Genomic DNA, 19,946 nt, shown 5'->3' with positions numbered 1-19,946 from the left:
TATTATGAAGCGGTTTGGCCCACGCTTTGTAGTGATAATTTTAATGGACTTTTTTCACCACAAGCTTGAGAACATGTTATTTCTTTCCGACAAGTGGATAAAGAAAAGCGCATTTTGAGTTGCCTATATTAAGTTAAATATTTAAAAAAATAAAAATGTTTGCTTCCTCGCTTCCTATTTTTTTTTGAACCGCTCAAAAATTCAATGAGCGATTTTTTCCAAAATTTAAATTTTTTTTGACTGCCTCGCTGAAACTATTTGTCCTACCGATCTGAAATTTGACCGTATGATAGCCTTTGAGCTTCTTTTTTGATTAGTTTATAATTTAAAAGCATTAAACGTCGTTTTTGCTCTTAAAATAAAAAGTTTATTCTCTCTTTTGGAATATAATTGCTATCAGGGGGTGGATAAATATTTGGGACAGGGCTGGACCTGATTTGTCTACAATTTTAACAATTAAAAAAAAACGAAAAACAAATAAAAGAGTAAAGAATCTAAAGAAGAAGGTGTACTAAAATTGAGAAATCCAACTATGAAAAAAAAAATCAAAAGCAAGCTAACGCCTATAACAAAAACAGTTTTAGGTTTTTAATGTCTAAAAGCGATTCAGAATGTTTGATTACTAGACAGACATTAATTATTCAAAAATTTCAATTTAGCAAGAGAAAGGTTAATATATTTCGAAAAATGGATATTGCATAAGTAATTTTAAGAATTTTTTTACAAAGATTTGGGGCGCCCACCAAATTATAACTTAATTGGAATTGTTCCAATTTTCATTTTAGCAAAAGGATTTAGATACACCTTTAATAAAAACTTTTATTGGACTGTTTTGTACAATAATTAATAAAACCCGGCGCTTCCACCAAATTTCATCCACATAAAAGACGAGACGTCGAAAAAACTTTGTATGCAACCCAAAAGCGCCTCTAAACTTCGTTGTCGAGACAAACGTGTTTGGCGCAAACAACTTCGCACCATAAAGTGTCTAGTCTATAATTTCGGCCGTCGGTGAACACCTCTTTGTTTCCGAAACAATTACCACAGTTGTCGTGTAGGTGATGAATTCGTGGCTCACCTTATCGTTTTTTTATGTAATGTCACGACTATTTAATCATGATGGATGTGAATTAGTAATTAGCTTTATTATCCCTTCTCGTTCGATTTCGTAAACACGTTTATAAAAAAAGCAAATACTAAGCCGGTTACACATCGATGCAGCTCACCATAAACCGCCGCCATAATACGAGTAATATTCACATTTAATTTTTCACTTTGTTGGTTTTTATTTGCCGTGAAAACGAATGATATACCGCCATGCTTCGTTGCGGCGGCAAACAACAAATATTGACGTTTAATAACGATGGTAACGTATCAAAGACGTACTTGGCATGATTATGAGCGGTGGTAAAGTTGGTTTGTTTTTTCATAGTCTAGCAATTTCAAAAGAGACTTGAAAAAGATTAAATTTGTCTCGCCGCAAATTGTCTTAATTTTTTTTGTGGTGAGAGAACACAGGTGCGGATTATCGTCTTTAAATTTGTCTGGTCTTCAGTGTACTGAAAATTGTAAATCAGTGTAAATTAGTCGACTCAATTATTAAGTGTGAACGTGACAGTTATGGCGTTAAATCACGTTCGCACTAGTCTCAGCTATAATACAAACAGTTGCAAGAAATATTGTGTTTAGTTTACAATGAACTAGTTGAGCAATCTGTTACACTATCATTAACAACACTTCGGGTCTTGCAACTACGTGCCGCGCAAGACGATTTATCCGTAAAAATGCCCCGGCGCATCCACCATTTTTATCGTAAAATATCGCGCCTTGATCGCCGACGTCACCCCATACGCAGCTTTGCGTCTTCGATTCCTTTCAATTAGAGTGACTTTTTTGGACTTGCTTCAGATTCCGTGGTCGTTAGAAGCTACTTGAGTGCATGAAAGTGAAGTGTCGTCATCGATCACGCCAGCGTCGTCGGCAACTGACGTGTGGAATGGTAAATGTCGATATTAAACATAAATCGAAGGGTCATAAAAGCCATCCGGGCGATATATGGGACCACTTCCATTACCTAAATGTGTTGAACGATGTTGTCGTTCTGCGTGCGTGCACCGTTGGGCCATTGAGGGTCAGTCGCACGTTAGCAGACACCCCCTTTGATGTTCGATTTCCGTTGGTACACCTACAGAGGGACAATGACATGGAGCGGACTGCTAAGAAGACTTTTGTGTTTTTAGATCAGAATCTGAACTGATTAAACATGCACGATCGATTTTTAATACTTTATAAACCGCCACAAATTATTCATTCTGGTCATTGGCTATTTGTCTTATACATTTTTAATGAGACGTTGCAGCTTGTGGTGCATATTTGCAGGCGCATCCTTGCAACAACCTGATAACGAACAAATTCCAAATCCATAAATATCTGCGGATCGATAAAAGTGTACTTACATGTTGTGCAACACTAAAGAAAATTCCCAAAGTTGACAAAGAAAAATCGAGGTAATTTAAACAACATTGTTTACAAATTACATTGCACGATTTAGCTAAACCGTTCTTCGTGACCCATCCACCATCGATACATCACGAACTTTTCTAATTAAAGCAAAGTTTTTATTACGTCGTAAAAATGTGCATTCTCGAAGAAAGTTTGAAATTGGAACCGGGATTATTGTATTATTGGCTTTGGAACATAATAAATCACGTTTAAACGTAGCTTCATATTAAAAAAGTATATAATTGCGCGGGTAAATGAAAGGGATTAAACAGTAGCCGTTTAAAAATGGTCAACGGTCTGTGAGAAAAACGAACCCAGCTATCGAATGACATTTAAATGTATAGACTAAAAGCTCTGAGTGAATATTTATAGCCTGGCGCTTTGCTTTTGCTGACCTGTCCCGAATTCCAGGATCGATTTTAGATTAGAGAACGACCATTCCTCGTCGTCTGTTCAATTATTACGTGGATATTAAACATGGAAAACCACTAAATGCATCGACGGAGCTATTTCAAACAGAATTGCATCACTTTGAAATATTCAAAGGGTAGATGCGTATGAATTATGGCGAATCTAAATGCGAGGTGTGCTACAACCGGAATAATCCGGAACTGTCAAAGGTGTAAAGAACGGAAAATTTTGGCCCGATATTTGGCGCTTCGATATTAATTCCATAAATTTTATTAGACCACTTGTTTGCATTTACCGAATTAACGGCCACTTCCTCCGGTAATACAGTACAGACAAATTAATACCCTCTGAGTGGAAACATAAATTACGATAACAACTCGGCAATTGTTTACTTTAATTGCTGCATTTGTTAAGGAACAAGTAATGACACTTCAAATCATTTGTAAACAAATTAAACTTTCTAGTATAAATTCCAGATTGTTGCGATAAAAGTCGACGGCTTTAATGCCGTCGAATCGAGAAAATAAAGAATGGAGGGAATGGTTGCGGGAAATTAAACAAACTGTAAATGAAAGAAAACGGACGGAAGTACACAATGGAATCAGCGTCTATGGAAAGGAGGAGAAAATTAAATCAAACAAATTGCGGCGATCGTTTTATTATCTCGCGGTTATATTTTCTAGAAACACTGACAGACAAATTTCCTCACTTTCACTGGGATATTTATTGCGGGCACAGATATTTTTTCTTGGGAAAATTTGAATGCGAGTGGTATTTTCTTAATTACTTTTTCAGGTCAGTGGTCTCCAATTAAAACACACGAACCATAATTAATTTAAAAATTACAAGGATAAATGCTAATTAACTAACCACTTAAAAAATACAAGAAGCACAAAGATGTACTTCATTACAATACATTAAAAATGATTAAACTCGTTGCAAACTTCCGGAAAAATTTACCAAAGCGTAACTTTTCGGAGACGCGAACTAATTTCTCGAGGGCATCTGAAATGCATATTCATTTTATTGCTTTTCAAAATTGTAGTTTTTTCGTGAGTTTGCCATAAGATTATTCAGCTTAAAGAAAGATTGCTTCTGAGCCACTCTAAATTATTTTGTTGCAATTCTGGCGACCGCTTGTAAAGAAGTGCACCGCTGCAATGACATTCCCTAATGGTTATCCGGTTCGTTTCGGTCTCTACAGAATTTCCACTACTTTTTAAACAAACAGTCACATTTAGCTTTGTCCAGTCGGTGACGTTATTTTGCTTGATTGATTCACCGCTGGGGCTCTGCTAGAACGATGTTGTCCAGGCGCATCCACCATTTTTCACTGATTAAAAATTGTAAAGCTTTCAACTAACAACAAAGCTATTTTTAACGGAAAACAAACAACGAAATGCAACGAAATAATGCGTTTCAGAGACTATGATAACACGAGCATTAAACTGTAAAAACTCGAACAAAACATCCAATTTGTGCGGTTTAGCCAAAATGTGTATTTCCTAGAAGCGGGAAGCAATTTTCTTTTTAAAGTTTTTAAGCTTTTCGTTTAATCGTTAACAGTTTTTTGCGACTTGGATGTACATCAAGACGAGAACACTTTCAGTTTTTGTTTTTAAAAGATTAGTCAAACACTCATACAAATTTAAAGGCTTTGCGCCCTCGTCCATTGCCTTTCGAACAATTAATATTCTTTTGGGTGCGTTGCAACCCCCATTTTCCAGATTCAAGTGTGTAATTTCTTTTTTATGTATTCCTCTTCAGACTTTCAATTCTCTTGGAAGTGTTTAATTTTTTTTTTTAAGTGTTGGATTTTTTAGATTTTTCTTTATATTCTTTTTAAATTTTCTGTAGTGTCCCAAAATTATAATTTTCTTTTAATTTTTTTTACAATCGCGGTTCTATTTTAATTTATTACAATCATTGTAGAATTTTTTTATTTTTTTTTAATTTTAGATTCTCTAGATTTGCTGTAAATTTTTTAAATTCAATTCAATTTGTTTTAGAATATTTTTGTTTAGAGCCTCATCTATAAAATTTTAAGAAATTACGATTTTTTAGTCGTGTATTATCTCTACTAAATTACAAAACTGTGGAGCAAAAAACTCAAATTTTAGAAATTTTTATTTTCTAGACAGACCAAAAATTTCTCTGTAGGATACACAAAAAATCGTAATTTTGGTAATTTTAGTGCTTCAGCTATGAAATTTATGAAAGTTTCTATTTTTGAGTCGTGCATTAACTCTACCAAATTACCAAACTGTAAAGCAAAAGACTCAAATTTTAGAAATTTTTAATTTGCAGACAAACCAAAAATTTCCGTCTTCCTATAGAAAAATTCGTAATTTTGGTAATTTTAGTGCTCCAGCTATAAAGTTTCGTGAAATTACTATCTATGAGTCGTGCATTAACTATACTAATTTACAAAATTGTAAAGCAAAAGACACTAATTTTATAAATTTTTAATTTAAAGACGAACCAAAAATTTCCGAAATCCTTTAGAAAAATTCGTAATTTAGGTATTTTTTAGGTATTTTTAGTGGCACTGCTATGAAATTTTGGCAAGTCAGTAATTTAAAGGTGTGTATTAATTCTACCAAATTGCAAAATTGTAAAGCAAAGGACGCAAATTTTAGGAATTTTTATTTTGAAAACAAACCAAACATTACCGATATTCTTTAAAAAAAATCGTAATTTTGGTAATTTTAGTGCCCCACCTATTAAATTTAAAGAAATTAGGATTTTTGGGTCGTGCATTAACTCTACCAAATTACAAAATTGTAGAGCAAAGAACTCAAATTTTAGAAATTTTTATTTTCTAGACAGACCAAAAATTTCTCTGTAGGATACACAAAAAATCGTAATTTTGGTAATTTTAGTGCTTCAGCTATGAAATTTATGAAAGTTTCTATTTTTGAGTCGTGCATTAACTTTACCAAATTACCAAACTGTAAAGCAAAAGACTCAAATTTTAGAAATTTTTAATTTGCAGACAAACCAAAAATTTTCGACTTCCGATACAAAAATTCGTAATTTTAGTAATTTTAGTGTCTCAGCTATAAAATCTGGGGAAGTTACTATTTTTGAGTTGTGGATTAACTCCACCAAATTGCAAAATTTTAAAGCAAAAGACACAAATTTTAAAAATTTTCGATTTAAAGGCAAACTAAAAATTTCCGATATCCTTCACTAAAATTCGTAATTTTGGTAATTTAAGTGCAACAGCTATAAAATTTGTGAGATTACTATTTTTGAGCCGGTATTAATTCTACTAAATTGCAAAGTTGTAAAGCCAAAGACTTAAATTTTTGAAATTTTTAATACGTTTTTTAAGTTTTTTCAATTTTTTAAAATTTGGTAAGATTTTTTACATTCATTTTAACTCTGCAGAATTATTATTGAAATTCTTTTAAATCCTTCAAATTTGCTTCAAATTGTTATTGGATTTTCAAGATCTTTAGCAATTTAATAATTTCTTCTGCTCTAAATATTCTTACCATTCTCCTAAGATTCTGTTAATTGTTTTTAGATTGTCCTTGAATTTTACAATTTTTTTAAAATATTCAAACATTTAGTTTTCTCTGATTCTCTACTCTTTTAGATTCATCTTATATTGTTATTTCTAGCTTTTCCATTTCTCTCTCTAAAATTTTTATTAAACATTTCCTGAAATCTTTTTATATTTTCTTCAAATTCTCTATATAATCTCCCAGTTCTGTTTAAATTTTCTCAATTCTCCTTGGATTTTCTATATTTTATTGAACAGCTTTCAGATTCTGTTGAGTCTTTCTTTAGCTCCGCTTCAGTCGACCAATGACCCTGCTAATTGTGGTTGTGAGCACACAAACAAAATTAAAATTGTCCTTATGAACCTCAAACGGAGATAAAGTATCTGTTTGAGCTTTTGTGTACTTATTTAGCATACAGTCAGTTGAAGCGGCATTAAAACATTTCTGTGCCCACAAAGCCGTCAAAGCTTCTCTTAAAAATGCTGCTCGAAGCCGGAAAAACGTTTAAATATCCGTAAGCTCTTTTCCAAAAGACATTTAATAGCATCGACACTTGACGACTATAGTCGACCATCGTTACATCAAAAGATTCTATTCTCAAATTCATAAAGAGCTTACAATCCTTTGTCACCATTCTCAAACGTTGTTTAGGCAAAGAGAGGCATCGTTATCAACTGTGGCCTTGTCGAAATAACGATATGCCCTCTAGAACCGCAAAAGACAGGGTTCGGACGAATGCGGTTATGTAGGACCAGCCTCGACGTCAATATTCATGGAGGATGTTTTATGCGAATTTTACGGAAATGTTTTAACTGCTTGGAGCTTTTAAGGGCGTCGGACCGGTTTATAGCGCGGTATAAACTGGGAAAGGTAATGAAATTATGGAGCTTTTATGAACATTAAAGGTATTCGATATTTGTTTTTATTAGGAAGACGATTAAAAATTGCAACGAGATGAGCAGAGTCGCAGGTGGGGATGAAATCTAGAAGTTTCAGGAACTTGAGGATAATCGCTGTTTTATTGGAGGTGGATAGAAATTAAAGCGGAATTTACAGGTACTTAGTCTATGTTTAAAGTTTCGAATAGCTTTAAAGAACTTGAGCGGAGATTCAAACTCCAGGATAATTGCACTGGAAAGAAAAGGGAAAAAGGGCGATTTCTATAATTCTATCAAATAGCGAATTTCGAACATGAATACTGTTTGTCCGATTTTCGTCTTCCAGTGCGGCGTTTGTTTCCAGGGATTAAATAGTCGCCGCTCCGAATGACTGCGCTTCATTTCTGCATCAGCGTTAAATCACATACATTTTGAAGTGGCCGTCGGAGCTTTGTGGCGCTTTCTCTTCATTACGATTTTGATTTACGCTCACTCCAATCGATTTTGCGTAATGTTGACAATGACGGTTTAATAAAGGCAAGTCCCCTCGAGCCCATTAAAACAATGCTTTGTACCGTTCACCTTGCCTCGCATTCAAAAGCATCCTTCGTACTCTTCTAATAATATTTGCAAAATAAATCCCCGACCTTCCCATCCATTATTAATCTGGGCGAACGCGAGATGGGCTGGCTTGTTATTTTTGTTTTAGAAAATTTCCATGTTGCACCGTAGAGGACAAAGCCGCACACCCGGAGGCTCTCGACTCCATGAAGTCGTGCACGCACCGTCGACTTTCATTAAAACACAACATAATTCGATGGGATCTGGCGCACGTGCATTACAAAAACGAAACGTTGTCGGTCGTCGCTGAAAATAACAATAATGCATGATGTTCCTGTCGGCGTCTCTTAAACGTCCATATTTCAACCAACCCCCGTGAAATTTATTCGGGCAACATGCAAATGCGACGAGGACGGAGATGATGAATGTGGTCGGGGACCGTGCACTCATTTAGGCCCGAAAACTGGATAATAATTACTCCACGACCCTGGGGGTCGCGGTTACAACGGGAAAAGAATGCCGCCGACGCATAGATAACAGCAGGAAACGACGGCGGCGCACAAATCTAGCTGGACAAAAATCAAGTTTGTTTATTTGAATTTCTGAATAACGTACATTGTTCTAAAATCTTCAAACTGTCCATTAATGTCCAGTTTTGTTTTTATCAGAATTGCATCTACAGCCAGCAAAACCACTTCACTCTTTTGCATTGCAATTTCAGCCAAATTATCGGGACTCTACATGCAAGCCTATTTTTTCAAACTGTTTTTGAATTTTGCAAATTTGTGACATTGATCATTCAACTGAGATTACATTCTTACCCGAAAACCCATTTTTCTTTGGAAAAAAATAATATTGTTTTCTGAAGTTTCCTTTCTAAGTTTGAAGTAAACATAGAGTTTAACTAGTAACTAGATTTTTAAAATTTGTTTCAAGATAGTTCAGGTTAGAGCTATTTCTGGTTTATTAAAGAACCATTAAAGATTACGCATTCAAAAATTCTCAACCACATACAACCATATACAGGCGGTTGCAATTAAAATGAATACAAGATCGTATCATCGTCAATTTTTGTTTTTCTTTTAAATTTTCAATGAAAATCAACGTGAATGATGAAAATACAGTTAAATTAAAAAAAAATGTAAAATGTAAAATGTTAAAATTATCCACATCAAAAGTAGACAAATTAATAATGAATAATAAACTACAAAAGATGAGAATTTAAACTTTTGGGAACAAACATAAGCGAATAAGACAAATCGAATGACAATATTTACGTATTCGCAACACTTCCGGTTATGCGGTTATGCCGGAAGTAGTATTCAACTTGCTTATTTAAAATATATTCTCATATATCATTGCATTTTCAGATTCTACATCCAAATGAAGGGTGACTTTATGTATAATGTGCAATACTTAAATTGAACCATTTCAGAAATATTTTGATTTTTGTAAAAAAATTGGACAACAAAAGTGTAATTTTTTTCCGAGATAAGTACCCTATAATCTATTTTAAAATCGCCACGCTAATTGAAAAATAAACCCAATACAAACTTACAATAAAATTTTGCGTTAACTTTATGTATTGGACAAATATTTCCTACTAAAAATACGGAAAAAGAAGTTTTTTACTCTTTTGTTTGCCATTTTTTTTGCAAGCTTTGAAATTGTGACAATTCGATTTTATGTGGATCTTTTATAAACAAATTTGGTGGTCTAATAGAAAAAAATCTCAAAAATGTTGGTGGAAATATATTTTTTTGTAATCATAAATTTCTGACTTTCTTCCCTCCGATTTCTGCAGGAAAATATTCTGTTTTCTACCTTTTGAAACTGGTTGTTTCATTCATCTCCAAAAATTGCCGAAATTTTGTTGAGTAATGTTTTTTGTCCATCTAGATTTGCGGCGGTATTGGTCGAACGTAATCCTTTAATTTTTGAGCGGTGTGAATATTGAAAGGATACCAGAAAGGACTCCAGACTTTCCACCGTTCGTTCATAATTAAACAGTGTTTACTTAGTCTGACCCTCGCCGCCGACCTGCCCTACTCTTTTCGGCGCTCCCACGCCAAATCCTCCGTATCTAAGAACTGTGGATTTCCGTTAATTGTCCACTGAAGGCCCCGTAAATAAGAAAGTGTTTATTTCCTTTAATTCTATAGATGGATTCGAGTGACGGGTCTAGAAATAGGTATAAAGTGATAAAACATCGATAAAAGGAAACAGTCTGACGTTAACAACTGCGTCCATTGTGTCGTCTGTGACATGTTCGCGGGATATTTACGATTTTTTCTTCTTTGTGAGTTCTCTTAATAAAAAATATATGGGATTTTCGGCCCCGCTTCCGGCTGAAATATTGTTAGCACTTCGGCATTTTTCATCACTGACCCGTTATATGTGTGTTTGAAGTGGTGCTATTACGCCTCGTGTAGCACGAGTGTTTTTGTTCGTACAAAATGGAGAACATTCTTCACTCGGCTATCTTTTATGCATTGATTTACGTCGGTGGGCGGACCCCAGACCCGAAAAATTCACAATTCTCAGTTTTACTGGTCCGTAGGTTAATTAACGGTCGTAAATTGCAGAAGCGAGGGAGACCAACGTGTCTCACATTAAAATATTAACGTTTATATTTTAGCTTTGCTTTATTAAACTTCATCATGAACAGCTTTGTTTTCCTAATTTAGTTTCGGTTGCGGCTCTACTCTCAAAATCAAATTATTAGAATTGCTAAATCTGCTCCATAAACTATTGTATAATTTTGGAGAAAAACGAACGCATCTGAAATTTAGATCGGGTTTTCAGATCGGGGAAACACAGAAAGAGTTCATTAAACAACACAAATTTTGGCCACTTCTAAATTATTTTTTTCGGCTTTTACTTTCAAAATCACTGAAAAGATAATTAAATAAGCTTCCCCAAAAACTATTAAGTCGCCGGGAAAGTTAGTACAATGTTTTGAAAATATCGGAAAAAAAACGATTTTTAAAAACTGTTTGTATCTTTTTCGCAGAAAACTTTAAAATTGGTAGTTTGAATTTTCAATGAAATATCTCGTTATAAAGACTGAGATATCTGCGTTCCAACGCGGTATGAAACACCTTATTATCTCTTGGGATTGAGAAGTTACATGACAAAGAATATAGAGCGGTTTTTAGAAAAAAAATGTTAAATTTCGAAGATTTTGTAATTTTTTCAAATTTATTTTAAATTTTAACGAATGCTCACAAAATCGTAATCTTTTTCATAAATCTCGCATTTCTAAATAATTTCACAGATCAGAATAGTAGATAGAATAATAGATGATATTTTTCCTGCAACTGTTAAATAATTGTTGGTTAAGTTTTTTATAATTTAGATAAATTTGACCACGTTTTTGGGTCAATCTACATATTTTTTTTGCTACAGATATATGTTTTTTTAATCTGATATCTTTATTGGTTATTGCCACCAGATTGTCCGGAAAAAAAGTTAAAGTGAAGATGCAAAAAATTAATTTTCAGTAACATCCACCATTTTGCCATTTTACACAAACTTTCTAAAAGATTGGTATTTTTGGAAGAGTATTTTTGCCTAATAGTTGCCCATTGTTTTCCCAAAAAATTTTGAACAATTTCTTTCAAAGATTTCCACCCTCAAAATTTTTTGGTCCATAAGCAAAATTAAAAAAAAATGTTCTGAGATAATATTCTGGCCCGCGTCAGCATTAAAGTCTTTTAACAACTTAATTTGTGCCTAAAATTACAATTTAGCAAGTAATTGGAATTAATTTTTCAATAATTCTTCAATCCAATAGTTTTATTATTTTTTTAAATTCTTCATGTTTTTTATCCTGCAACTTCTAAACTATTAGAGACAGAAATGCATTTGTTAGCGCGTCAAAAAGATAATATCTCAGTCTTTTTAAAGATGCAGACAATAAAAAATCGATGAAAATTTTTTTAAGTTTCATGGAAAAATGTTTATAAAAATCACTAAAAAACGGTTTTTTTGAGACATGAATTTAGTTCTAGAAAAATACCCTGATTAGTATTAACCCTAGCGACGAGTTTTATGGGGCGTTGGAAAGCTTATAAAATTGTTTTTCTAAAACACTATTGAGCAATTCCACAACTTTGCAAATTTTAGAGAAAAATTAGTAAGAATAAATGTTTGTCCAGAACTATAAAATCATTTGTTCTGAATATATCTGAAACCGGACCTGATGGAGCGAATTTATTTGATTTTTCCAATCACGGTTCGAGTAAATGTTTATTATAAACCGACATGCATTGCCTACATAAACATTTTTAATTTATTTTAAAATTCGCTTTTTTAAACAATTGTATGATTTGGGCAAATACAAAAAATATGAATAAATTTTCATCTGTTTGCAATTTTATTGTTTGATTTATTTTCCGCGCGCAATAAATAATACAATTATTTATGCAAATAGACTGTGGTATTAATAATATGCTAATTCGGACTTTTTGAAAAGTTCTAATTATCCAACTGCCACAGAAGGAATTAACGCAACCGCAATATAATAACAACAATTTTGCCCGGAAATTGCATAGAAAAATTATGATACAGGCGCTATCTAGACTCACAAGCCATTTGTTTTTCGGAAATATCACCAGTTGTCATCGGCGTTTCATCCCATTGCAAAAACTAATCCCTTTCTCTGACGTTTGGGATGTCTAATAATAAGCGCCACACTTTTGTCCATTAATCACATCGTTGTCGCGCTGTTTAAATGTAAACAAGCCAACAATATGGATGTAATTCCGTTTTATATTCAACAACGAGTTTATTTGGTGTCCGTGTTTGCGGCGAATACGCATACAACACTTTAATTGTCGTTGGCAGCAGTACAATTTTTAATCCTCGTCTTAAACTAAGCCCCCAAATCCAATTATGCAAATGCATGAAAGTCGCAAAGTGTCCCATCAAACTTTTCGATTATATTGCGAATCGTCACTTTCCCACAAGAATAATAATTAAGTCCCTTCTTCTGCTTCATGTAAATTGCGCCGGGACACGTCCGACTTGGATTGCTGAGGGTCAGTACCTTTCCGAAAGATAAACAGGAGATTGTTGGCAACGCCAATTCCCAAATGACGTAACAACTGCACCCGGCTCTGCGACAAATCACAATTAAGTCCGTGAATTATTTACGCGGATGTTTACAGAAACTTCGATGCAATTGATTTCGTTATTGTCAGCGACGGTAATTGGGGCGAACGGTGAAGATAAGAGAGTTATTTTTGTACGAATAGTGCGGCCAAGTTTTCAAATCTAATTACATGGTAAATACGAAAACATGGCGCGTCCCAACTTGGGAATGACTTTATCGAGACGATTCGGAATTCATGTTTCCAAGTTTAATTTGTTTACAATTGTTCCAAGTTTCATTATAGTATGCTTTAATGTTAGATAATTAGTTTCACGTGTACTTACTCGTATTGTAATGGAGAGAAAACTGAATAAATTCGCGTTGGAAGTTTCCAAGTTAAGATAAACTGCGCGTAATTAAAAAAGTATCCTACCTAGAGAAACAGCTAAAAAGTTGCGCAGTTGCCCCATTTTCAATAGATTTAAACTAGCTAAGAAAACACCAGCCGGTTACTGGAAACATTTATCTAAATTGCACCACATTTTTAATTCGCGAAAAAAACGTTCTGATACGACATCTGGTGGCAGATTGTAACACTTTCGGGACAAGTACTTCTTGTTGAAATTGTGCATAAGAAGTAGTAGAACGATAAATCTTTAAAATTTGTGCATTATTCAGCCTATTATTATACCTATCATGTTGCAGCTACTTCTTTTCTGAGCCCAAAATTGAAAATCAAAAGCGAAATTTGTGCTTTTACGACTAATTGTAAGATAGAAGCTTTTTTTTATAGCAATTTTGTTGCGCGTTTTTTACAGTTAATGATATCTGTATCAAAAAAAGGACAAAAAGTACTTTAAACCAAGTTTCCTAAACTTTTAAAAGTACCATTTCTTAGCCTTGTACTAAATTTTTCAATGTTGCAACATTGTAAAGTTCTTAGAATTAGTTGCTTTGTTACGGACACTGCCAAATGTAGAATTTTATTAGAAAGGGTTGAGCAGCGTTGCCATTCCACTCATGGACGTCTTTTTTTCATCACCCTGTATACCCTAAATGCACTCTGAAGTAACAAGAGATGTTAACAAATGCTTATAAAAATGTAGTTTGCAATTTAGTCTCAAAATGCTTCAAAATCTAGTACACATCGGTTTGAAGGTTTAGGTAAGTTCTATACAAAGTTTTAGTAGAAGTCTGTTTGGTTTTAGAGATAAAAATACACAAAAATTTCAATAAATTTGCTTGTGCGCCACTGAATTGAAAGTGAACAAAAAACCAAGTTGCGGGTTACTTAGGAAACAAGTCATTCCAGGTGCGCTTTTTTCCAGTGGTGTAGAAAGAACGTTCAGTTTACCTTGTCAGTTTTTGATTTGAAAATTGGTTTTTTATACTTCAAACTTCTTCTCGATTAGCGCAAAACTGTATTCTACACGCATTTTAAAAACACCCTGTATATACACAATTACAGCCAACGACGTAAATTAACAAAGAATATTGTATATAAATTTATACACACAAATATATTTTTAGGCGTCCTTAACTTAAAACTGAATTTTCAGTTATGCCGACGAAAATGACGTTTTTTGGCTGCTTTCATTTTTGTTCAAACTAGGGTGGAGCCATCTATCATTATTTCTTTAAATTACATCATGATACCGACATTACCGCTAATTTTATAATTATTTGGGTAAAATCAAATCGACAAACTGCTGTAAAGTGCAACAAACATGTGTCGAATTATTGCAGATGAACATGTGACGAAAGTTTTGCTACAACATAAAACCTAATTCATACAAATTGCGAAGTGCACATGCCGAAATTACAAATGTAAATAAAAAAATATAAACTTTTCTGAAAAATCCATAAATATTTACAAGTATTCAGTGGTTATAAATGATTAGATCAACAAATCAAAGTTAAAAATTAATAAACTTGTAAATTTAATTAAGTAGTCTAAAAAAATCTTGTGTGAAACACGGCGAAAAAGTGCAATTTTGCCCTCGCTTTCTTTATTTCGCCGTTAAAATAAGGCTCGGACAAAAAAAACACAAATAACTATTTTTCAATGACAGTACGTCTCTCGTTCGCCATAAATACCCTGCGAGCTTTCGCTATGAGCTCTCCGCGAAAGTAGTGTACATAATTTAATAATTACATTTCAGACTTTCCGATGAAACTGGTTACCGATAAAAACTGGTCATAATAGAATTTGTTTGTAAGTAGTTGGAGAGGTTCTTTATTTGCTCGTCGTGAGGTGGACGTCCGATAGACCATTTGACTCTTTATTGTTTAGATGGATTGTACACAATGGTAAAACCATCATGTTTTTGTCCCGAGACAATAAGGAAGTGTCTCATTCAACTCATCACAAAGTTTCTTAAGAAAACTTGAGAAGCCTACGTTTATTGTGTTTGGATTACCCTGTTTCCAGTATTTTAGTTCGTATTGAGAGAAATTAATAGCCAACCTACGATTTCTCCCGCCCTCGCTTTTCTTAGTTAACATTCAAATCACCCCTTTGAACGAGAGGATTAAACAGAATTGAATTTCTTCGATTGAAATTCCAATTTTATACCACCTAATTTTATTAATTACCGGTGGAATTTACGAGCACACTTGAATATTTCCAATTTCGATGAATGGATGTTTTCCCAAGCAGCCGTTATGTCTTCCGGAACACACGATCCGAATATTCAATTATAAAACTGTTTTAACCGGCAAATTAAGCAAATAGATTCGAATGACTGGTTTAGTGAAACCCAGCCTTAAATTAGATCCGAATACGTCACGTTCCTAATTAGGATGTGTACTGTTGATTGGCTGTTACAGGACTATAAGAGAATTCGTGCAGGTAATTATATCAGAGAGACGCTTGCATTTATCTAATGAAATTTCGTGCAAACTAATTAACATAATAGCCTCAAGTACTCGTCGGAACGCCAACGTCTCCGCTTTTAATTTTGTCAAATCCGAGAGTGTCGTTGAAGGAGCCTAACGATCTTTGCTAATGTCTTCTCAAATCACATCAAAAAGACTCGATTGAAACAATTAGGGAAATGTAAGACAGCGGCTAAAGCGTTTAGATGCCCGGATATGTCTGGCAGTTTTTACATAGACTTCGGGAAGAAGTTCTAAATTTCGATTCGGATAAGCACATGACTTCAAACGATCGACTTAGGTTTTTATCGGCACTGGGCCGTGAAACGTCAAATAATAACCGTACATCAATCCGGATTAAAGGGCCGTCAAATCTTGAGGCGGACAAAAAGCCGAATTGAGAGCCATAGCGGTATTTATTAAGCGTTATGATTTTTTTATTTTCTCATTGGGATTAGAATTGTGAGCGGAAATTGATACAGCATCATATCGGAAAGCTATTTAATAATTCAATGATCTTTCAGAGTGTAGGCGTCGAGATTTTTTGTTTGATCATTAAACGTCTAAAATTTTCTACAATGGATCCTGCAACTTTACGTTTTGTGATAAAGTCAACCTCATAACTATTTACCCCAAATTTCCAACGCACGATTTGCCAATAAAATCCAAACCCAGTTCCTTTTCCGATTTCCTCAACATATTGTACGAAAATTCAAACCCACCGCAGAACCCCACTTCATAATACGTAAACACGTAATTTCAACGAAACTTATTCAACTATACATTAAAATAATACCGATATGAACTTCCCCAACAAAATAAACTTCCGTTGATGCAATTCGATCGCAAACTTTGTAATTACTCCACGAGGAAGGATGTATAACCCTCGTGGGGTACATAATCACTAAGGCAACTTTGAAGGCCACATAATTCATAACTCCCCCAACGGACCTAATGAGCCTCCGGAAAAGTGCGACAATAGCTTTCGAAAAATAATCCGGGGCACATTTCTTCGATAAAGAACGGATTAACCAGCGGTGCTCCGGGGCCAACGGACTCTTTCGGTAACTCTAAGTCTTCCTCCAGATCAATGCCAGAATTTTGTCAGTCCGCGTCGCGAGCAATTTCTTCCTCGCGGCACATTGATTAAGTTTGTAAGGTTCCGGGACCGTAAGGATGGCATCGAATATCATCATTAGCAATAAAAAGTATTTTCGATGTGACAATTTGCGTTGCAAATTCGGTGAACGTGTTTCGCTTCAAGACGTGAGAAGCTTACAAGTTCCGGTACGTCCGGAAAAGAAGACCGAATCGTCTTACTCACGCCGATTCCGGTCACGGCAGTGCCGAGGAGTAAATATACAAGCCGACATGTGCGCCAGATCATGTGATGCTCCGGCCTGGGGTCCGGAATTCATCACACGGAATCCAACGTTCACTCTATATTAACGTTAAACACGACAATGTGAAGTCGTATCACTTGAAATGGCGCACTCGAGATTTGACGCAAGGAAAAAGCTCGCGAAATTCGGAAATTTACACGAGGAAATTAAAAATGAATAATAACACCCCGCTAGTCATTATAATAATAAAAGCCCGCGGTTTTTATTAATCGAATTTTATATTGAATTTTTGGCACTATTAAAAAGGTAATTCCGTGGTCACACAGTAGCGCTATTAAAATTGACCATAAACTGATGATAAATGTGCGTGCACTCTTGCGAATAAATTTATTACAAACTACTGTTATTGTTACAATATTTGGAATAAACGGTTTTGTGATATAAGGCTATTTACGACCACTGTACGCAGTAATTAACAAAAGGAAGCCAATAAACTAAACTCCAGCGTTTTGAAATGCCGCGTAAAATTACATATGCGAAATCAATGCACTTCGTTCAAAGTTACTTCAATTTTTGTTCACTAAATTGGTCAAGCTTCAAGTGGCCTAAATAAATTTCAAATCAACGACACGCACGCCTTTGGTAAGATTCGTGCTGCATTTGATATCTATCAATCAAATTATTATGCTGCGGTGTACTGCACTGCTGTTTACGGTTTTTTTGCTAGTCATGCGAAATCTTAAGTGTGCTACTTTCGGTGTATGTAATTTACCAGAATTTTGGATATGAATTATGAATGTGACGTCAGATCCGGAAATTCCATGTCGAACCCGGAAGATCGGTAGCGGTTGTTAAAATAAATTCAAAAGTTTTAACCGTGGAGTCTAAAGTTTCTACAGAATGTGCTAATTATTTTACTGGAGGTCTATTAACGAAAAGTTACACTGAAAGTTGATGTAAAGGGATTCTTTTTACTTTGGTTTTGAAGGTTTTGATATAGAGATGTTTTGTTTAAAGTCTTGAAGTTTATAGAAAAGTTTTGCCACAAGTGAATACGGTGGCGATACGGTGGTGGAAAAGCGGCTATGAAAATTTGGAGGAAAATTGCAAATTATGATTTATTTGCATCTTTTGAAGATTTCAGTTTTGAATATTTCTGATATTTCTGATTTCGATTTAGCATGAAATTCTACGTAAAATGAGATGTAACAACGCAAACTTGCTTCAAAACTAACCTAGATATTGATCAAAATAACTTTTCAAAAGAGCTTTTTGAGGTGATACTGAAGGAACTTTTTTAAAACGAAAACGACATTTAATGCCTTTGAATTATATACCAGTCGAATGAGCAACTCGAAATATATCATCAGGTCAAACTTCAGATCGATACGACAAATATTTTAGGACAGGCGGTTAAAAATCTAAAAATTTATTTGGAAGTGGAAGTCGGAATTTTTCGCTACGTCTTAAAAATGTAAATTTCTCAAGCTCGTGCTTTTTGCTCTAAAGTTTCAAAATTTGCTAAAGTTAATACACAAGTTAAAAATAATAAATTTCCTTAAATTTTATTACTGTTGCACTAAAATTATTAAAATTACGAATTTTTGCAGTAGAAGTCGGAATTTTTCGCTTCGTCTTAAAAATGAAAAATTTTAAAGCTTGTGTCTTTTGCTCTAAAATTTCAAAATTTGGTAGAGTTAATACACAATTTAAAAATATTAATTTCCCTAAATTTCATTACTGTAGCACTAAAATTACTAAAATTACGAATTTTTGCAGTGGAAGTCGGAATTTTTTGCTTCGTCTTAAAAATAAAAATTTCTAAAACTCGCGTCTTTTGCTCCAAAATTTTCAAATTTAGTCTAGTTAATATACTATTTAAAAATAATAACTTCCTCAAATTTCATTACTGTTGTACTAAAATTACCAAAATTACGAATTTTTGCAGAGGAAGCCGAAATTTTTCGCATCGTCATAAAAATAAAAATTTCTAAAACACGTGTCTTTTGCTCTAAAATTTTAACATTTGGTAGAGTTAATACACGATCCAAAAATAGTAACTTCCCCAAATTACATTGCTGTAGTACTAAAATAGTCAAAATTACGAATTTTATTGGCAGATTTTTTTTATTATTTCGCTTCGTCTTGAAAATTTTTTAAAGCAACGCTCAACATTTTCAAGACAAAAAAGACGTTAATGCTTTTAAGTTATGTACTCATCAAAAGACCAAAAAAAAACAAAAAATTCAATTTTTTTTATTGTTTGAAACCATTTTTTTTCAAATAAAATCGAACAAAAATTGCTAGCTACTTTCGGTGTAACTAATACCCACCGGAAGTGTTCATTTGTCTCTCATTTATTCGTCTTTTAAATTTCTGTTTTAAGTTTTGTGATTATGTTATTTATCAATCATTTAAGTATTCTTTAGCATTCTTTTCTGTCATTTGCAGTTTTCTTTCACTTTCTTTGCTTTACAAAAAAAAGCTCTTTGAAACCTTTAAATAAAGAATCTATAATTAAACTTTTTAACTAAAAATACGTACTATGTTGATCGTTACAATACTTTTATTTTGTGGAAAGCGAAAAAAACTCTTTATAAAATGTCGGACATTGTTCATCGCAACAAAAACGTATTCTTATTATGTACCTCTTATGAATATTTAATAGCGTATTTTTCGAACTTGGTAACTAATTGAATATTTACTAGGCGACAAACAAAGTTTAAAAGTAATCCTATTGATTATTGGAAAAGGTTTTTAAAGTCGG

General features: G+C 33.8%; 1 protein-coding gene across 3 annotated transcripts in view; it reads right to left on the bottom strand.

Annotated features, from left to right (window-relative positions):
* LOC148168803 (neurotrimin-like) overlaps positions 1–19,946 on the bottom strand; it is a 140,468-nt gene that overhangs the window by 87,187 nt on the left and 33,335 nt on the right. The window contains exon 1 of one of the 3 annotated variants that reach the window (XM_088046442.1): positions 13,393–13,468. The exons of the other annotated variants lie outside the window; for them this stretch is intronic. Coding sequence (XP_087902568.1) covers positions 13,393–13,429 — 37 coding nt within the window. The 5' untranslated portion in view covers positions 13,430–13,468. Of the gene's footprint in view, positions 1–13,392; positions 13,469–19,946 lie in introns of those variants that run through there. 3 annotated transcript variants of the gene reach the window in all.

The sequence above is a fragment of the Gnatocerus cornutus genome, chromosome 9 (genome assembly GCF_029298725.1).
Source record: "Gnatocerus cornutus isolate USDA-ARS CGAHR chromosome 9, icGnaCorn1.1, whole genome shotgun sequence".
Classification (NCBI taxonomy): domain Eukaryota; kingdom Metazoa; phylum Arthropoda; class Insecta; order Coleoptera; family Tenebrionidae; genus Gnatocerus; species Gnatocerus cornutus.
Note: the sequence above shows the minus strand (reverse complement) of the source record. Positions and strands in the feature narration are given on the sequence as shown.